This window comes from Corticium candelabrum, chromosome 10 (assembly GCF_963422355.1).
Source record: "Corticium candelabrum chromosome 10, ooCorCand1.1, whole genome shotgun sequence".
NCBI lineage: Eukaryota > Metazoa > Porifera > Homoscleromorpha > Homosclerophorida > Plakinidae > Corticium > Corticium candelabrum.
Window position 1 is genome coordinate 6,044,654 of NC_085094.1, and position 5,616 is coordinate 6,050,269.

The window sequence follows — 5,616 nt, forward strand, 5'->3', positions numbered from 1 at the left end:
AGCGTACACTTGGTATTTGCGCCACGCATACGCTTATGTAACGCGCGTGACTTGAATTGAGAAGCGGCATGTTTCGCGTGCAAGCTCCAAGTGCGAATGCGGCCGAGATCGAAGCGAAGCGCAAGAAGAAAGTCACGGAAATGAAACAGAACGCCGTCATGTTTGTAGTCACCGTAGTGGCTCTCAGACTAGGTAATCTACTGCGCATGCGTATGCACGTTGCCCACTACTGAAGGTAAACTCGTTTCACTGTGTGTAGCTGCGCTCTTTTATGCCGGAGAGTGATGGCAGTGAATCAGAATTACCAAACAGACGCAATAAATAAATAAATAAATAAAGGACTCATTGATATCAAACATCTATCCCCCTCTGAAGTAGATGACTGGTTGTGACAATGTCTGTCTATCAATACTAAAATTGCTATTTTACGGTTCGCATTTTCAGTTCTCTCGATAGCCATAACACAGCAGTGAGCACGAGCACAGACCCAGTCTGATGCAACGATGCCATCCAGACAGGAACGTAGCACAGCAGAGTCGCTACTCCGAGACTCACCTGAACGCCGGCCATTCCCGCCAAACAATTGACTGCCAAACGTGCCCGACGTGGCAGACCAACAGGCCTCGCCATCAGCCAGATACCAAGAATACCAACCAACGTGGCAGTTCCTAACACACGATGGTTGAACTGGACGGTCGTCGGGTTTTCAAACACATTCCTCCATTTCGGGTCAAGAGCTGTGATGTCATCTGGGATCCAACGATTGGCCATTTTAGGAAAAGAGTTGTAGACGAGTCCAGCATCGAGTCCGGCTACGAACGCACCAGAGAGAGCCGTGAGAAACACAACCGCCTTACCCACGTGTGTCGCACGTCGCAATCGATGCAAACACTTCGTTTCGTGGAGCATTTCCGGCTGAAACAGCAACGTGTGAGCAGACCAGAAGAGTAACGAGTAGAGGATGAGTGCTGAACCTAAATGAACTGCCAATCTGTACTGACTGACCCTCACCGTGTCTACAGATTCCGGGTTTTCTTTCAGTCCGCTCTTGACCATAAACCAGCCGAGAAGACCTTGGAATAGCAACAGACTGCCGTAGATTAGTACCCGCGGCTTCATACTCCGTGGCATCCGTCCTCGAAGCCAGAAGTATGCGGCGGGTATCGCAAACGCGACGCCGATCGCACGACCCCACATACGATGAGCATATTCCATATAGAAGATCCGCTTGAACTCCGACAGTGTGATCTCCCGGTGCACACTGGACACATACAATACAGACATTTTACACGCGAGCTGAAACAACGATCAACCGCCCCGATCGGTATTACACTTTGTATTCTGGATATTTCTGATATTTTTTGAATTCCTCCTCCCACTCTTCTTCCGTCCACGGAGGCTTCATTCCCTTCAGTAAGTGCCAGTCGACCATTGAGAGGCCTGACTCGGTCAGTCTAGTTATGCCACCAAGTATCACTGATCCCACAACCATGCTGGCACACCCTGCAAGCCACAGTCCCACTGCTCTGCTTCCGCCGGCGACGTTTGCATATCCGGAAGTGAAGAGTGGAGAGTGGTACCCCGTGCGGGGCCTCAGTGTGTTTGCGACGTTGCTGGAAAACGTCGCGAATCCACATGTCGAGATTTTACGGCGAGAAGCGCCGAGTGTCGCTCTACGGACGAAAACAGAAGAACCAGCGAGGAGTCGCAGCATGTCAACATACGGGAACTTATGACAAAATTGAAACTTTAGTATACGGGTATTAACACTTAGTTAATAACAACCCCTTTCAATTAAAGTCGATGTCCCGTATGTGCCGCGTTCAAGGTGATCTGTGACAGGATTTGATGTCCCGTATGTTCTAGTTTATTGTGTCACTTCTTTTGTTGTCACACAGTGAGGGGATGGACACGCGTCTACACGACGTGAACACGATAGAACAGCTGCGGCACGGTTTCTTCAAACGTCTGTTTGTTCGCGGCGTCCGCGTCTACTGCCAGACGGTCTCATGGAGATGGAGGATGGTGATAGAGGCTGGTGTTGCTGTTAAGGTGAGATGAGACGAGTGGAGGTGTGTGTGTGTGTGTGTGTGTGTGTGTGTGTGTGTGTGTGTGCGTGTGCGCGCGCGCGCGCGCGTGCGTGTATGTCTGTCTGTCTGTCTGTCAATTTCATTTATTGAAACACAAAATCTACGTTACATGTCTGTCTATCTGTGTCTGTCTGTCTGTCTGTCTGTCTGTCTGTCAAATTTTCATATATTTTTATACATCAAAGCTAATACAGGTGAAACTAAAGTAACAGCTAATGAACAACAAGTGTCACAACTACAATTACAATTACACAAATAACAATTAGCATTAAAAAGCTCCCCTATGGAGCCTACAAACCGAAATTTAGTTTACTGAATTGAAAGTTGAACAACATCTAAACTCTGGTCAGTATTCTGTCCATATGTTACTCTGATCATCTTTCTAGCCAACACCGAGGCATTGCAACGCTGAAGTTGTACTGACAAGCGTCTTCTCCAATGTGTTTTAAAATCTGAGGGATTGATTCTTCCTTCTTCATCTCTATATAGTTTGGAAAGTTTATCGAGGAACGTTGATGCTTCTTCTCCCCACCCACCAAAGTGCTCGAAAACTAGTGGAATAAGGGTAGGAGTGTACCCTCCAGGCAACTGCTCTTGAGAATATTTGCTATGTTTGATGTCTTCTCTTCTTCTTGCTGCAGCTCCATCCGTAGTTGCTGCACTTCGCAGAATGTCCTGGCTCCAGGGGTGAGCAAGGGCCACATCAAGCTCGACATTTCCCCCACATGTTGAGTCAAACACAACAATGTCTGCTCTATTGTTGGATGTTGTATATCTATCTTTTGGTTCAATTTGATGTTGGCATTGTAGACTGCTCATGCATTCAGACCAGCACAAAACAACAGAATTGTGAGACCAAACTGGGCCTCCACCCATTTTGCATGTTAGTAAATGGTACCCTTCAACATCTAGTGACTTTCCACATTCACATTTAGTGGCCCAAGGTGGTAAAGACAAAGGTAGACCCAATCTGAGAGAAGCCGCCAAGACAAAATTGCCAGATGAAAGTGCAAACTTCTCTGAAGATGGAATGGAATCTAACCATGCTCCTGCTCCTTTACCTCTAATTGAACACAATCGTGCTGCATCTCGGTTAGAAACAGTTTCAATCAACTGATCTGCTTTCGATTGTACAAATTCTGTTGTTAGACGATGTTGCAACTTTTTTGTGTTAGGCAACAAATCCGACAACGTGGAAATATCTTTGAGATGGTGTCTGTGTCTGTCTGTCTGTCTGTCTGTGTCTGTCTGTCTGTCTGTCTGTCTGTCTGTCTGTGTCTGTCTGTCTGTCTATCTGTCTAAGACAATTAGAACTAAAATCACAAAGTCTGTCTGTGTCTGTCTGTCTGTCTGTGTCTGTCTGTGTCTGTCTGTCTGTCTGTCTGTCTGTCTGTCTGTCTGTCTGTGTCTGTCTGTCTGTGTCTGTCTGTCTGTCTGTCTGTGTCTGTCTGTTTGTGTCTGTCTGTCTGTCTGTCTGTGTCTGTCTGTTTGTGTCTGTCTGTCTGTCTGTCTGTTTGTGTCTGTCTGTCTGTCTGTCCGTGTCTGTCTGTGTGTGTCTGTCTGTCAATACACAGACTTCAAACATCAAACTATAATCAGGGTTTGAAAAATCCGGTCGCCAAGTCGCCATATGGTGACCACTTCTAGATGGCTGGCGACTAAACGAACAGTGTGGTTGCCAATTTGGCGACTAGAAATATTGGTAGCTTTTAGTCTTTCGTGGCAGCTGCTCTTGGATGCGAACCACCTGCTCAGCAGATGTTTTGCGTTCCGCTTTCTACTTCTACCATTTAGTGGCACCCTTTGACGTATGCCGCCTACTTAGCACCGTTGTACATATTGTGTAACAACGTATCACCTAGCAATCTATTGCGAGTCATTGCTATCCTCTGGTACACCATCATTTTTACGGACTCTAGTGCCTGTACCGATCTGATTGGTCTGTGCCATCAGCTCCAGACAAATCCAACTAAAGACCCGCAGGCGCGTATAATTTTTCAAACAATTGTGGTCACTCCTATCCTTCATAGGCTACACCAATAAATCCAAGTCAACAGCTCTATCATCGACGAGACGCCGTTGCGCAGCAGCTTATCCCCGAATGAAACATGAAATTCACAGCCAATCGTAGTTGAAGGTGACGGCAACTGCCTATTTAGATCCTTTTCTATGCTGTTCAAAGAATCTGACCATGCTGCCTGAGTGTCTTTCTATCACAAGAACTAGACCAAGGTGTACGTCCAGAAGCTCATAGTCTCCTAGTGCTACCAAGAAAGGTTGTTCAGACAAAAGTTTCTGCATGTGAAATCTAGGTGTTGAATGAAGCCATGGCGTTTCAGAGATTAACACAGCTAGCCATAGGAAACCACGTTGGGTGTGGGGTTTTTTCTCGATAGTTACCGGATGTCCTGTTCTCAGCAAATCAGTAGTGGCACTGAGTCATATAGAGAATTTAATTTAAAAACGCTCAAAAATGCTCATGTCTTATTGATGGATAGCCAGGATGTGGATGTGATGACAAACCACATAATCACATTATTAACATTACAAAGTCACGCAGCCACATTTTGTTTGGTTGTAGCTATACAATTAGTGGAAAGTTTCTATAAAATATGAATACTCATACTATTACATAAAAAGAATCCCAAGTACCACACTGTAGATTGATGTGTTTACTAGCCAATGTTCATCCAACATTACTGCAAATTCCTAGTTAGGTCTTAATTTAATGTCAAACATGATAATCTGGGAAAGGGTCTCAACAATGATATTAATGACTTGTTTACTTATGGAATCTCTGACTTAGAAACTAATGAAAGTTTGGCGACCAACCGTTCCTCTAGGTGGCCAAACTGGCGACCAGATTCAAACACATGTTTCGAACCCTGTGTAATACACATCAGCAAAAGGCAAATAAGTAAAGTTTGCAAGCTACATGAAAATGCACACATATGTACTCATAGCAGCTAAATAATCTGTCTGTCTGTCTGTGTCTGTCTGTCTGTCTGTCTGTGTCTGTCTGTCTGTGTCTGTCTGTCTGTCTGTCTGTCTGTCTGTCTGTCTGTGTCTGTCTGTCTGTGTCTGTCTGTCTGTGTCTGTCTGTTTGTCTTTCTGTCTGTCTGTCTGTGTATGCATGTATGTATGTATGTCTCAGACAGGACTATATATACATACTACTCTAAGGTTTATTCAAAGCTAATCTAATGTCACGTGATCTTTGTTATGACAGGCCGTTCTCGGTGTGCTTCTCTTACTGTATATTCATACAAAATACGTAGTCTTCCCCACCACTTGCGTGTCTGACGTCTTCAAGCAGTTGCCAGATGACAGTATATTACGTATAGAAGTACGACCAACAACCTCGTCAACTCACAACATAAAGTGCAGAGAAATTCCAGACGATTGTAATGGCATGTGGATTGAAATGTGGGGAACGTGTGATACTTTACGTGTAAGGGGAATGTGCCAGTCGATGGGCGGTGGTGCTGATGTTGACGTGGAGAGGCGAAATGGCAGGAAATCGGTT

The 5,616-nt window shown here is 45.3% G+C and overlaps 2 protein-coding genes and 1 long non-coding RNA gene across 3 annotated transcripts in view; 2 read left to right on the plus strand and 1 right to left on the minus strand.

Moving 5' to 3' along the window:
* The first annotated feature begins 46 nt into the window (after positions 1-46).
* LOC134185665 (uncharacterized) lies at positions 47-356 on the plus strand. The gene is made up of 2 exons (XR_009970813.1): positions 47-192; positions 260-356. It is a non-coding gene; the product is annotated as an uncharacterized LOC134185665 (long non-coding RNA).
* Positions 357-420: 64 nt separating this feature from the next.
* On the minus strand, positions 421-1,716 carry LOC134185664 (cytochrome c oxidase assembly protein COX15 homolog). The gene is made up of 2 exons (XM_062653507.1): positions 1,332-1,716; positions 421-1,261 (listed from the first exon to the last, which is right to left on the minus strand). Exons 1-2 carry the CDS (start codon positions 1,712-1,714, stop codon positions 421-423), a joined length of 1,224 nt encoding a protein of 407 aa, XP_062509491.1. The 5' UTR covers positions 1,715-1,716.
* A 149-nt stretch (positions 1,717-1,865) lies between these two features.
* Positions 1,866-5,616, plus strand: part of LOC134186093 (membralin-like) — a 9,336-nt gene continuing 5,585 nt past the window's right edge. Inside the window, exons 1-2 of the mRNA XM_062654009.1 lie at positions 1,866-2,052; positions 5,320-5,616. The exon at positions 5,320-5,616 is cut by the window's right edge and continues 85 nt beyond it. Coding sequence (XP_062509993.1) covers positions 1,906-2,052; positions 5,320-5,616 — 444 coding nt within the window. The 5' untranslated portion in view covers positions 1,866-1,905. The remainder of the gene's footprint in view (positions 2,053-5,319) is intronic.

What these genes read in the sequence shown, in the direction of transcription:
- LOC134185664 (XM_062653507.1), bottom strand. Translation starts at nt 1,714, where the DNA reads ATGCTGCGACTCCTCGCTGGTTCTTCTGTTTTCGTCCGTAGAGCGACA. An exon ending in AAATATCCAGAATACAAAGT is followed by an intron (nt 1,262 to 1,331) that starts GTAATACCGATC and finishes GTATGTGTCCAG; the next exon opens with TGTGCACCGGGAGATCACAC.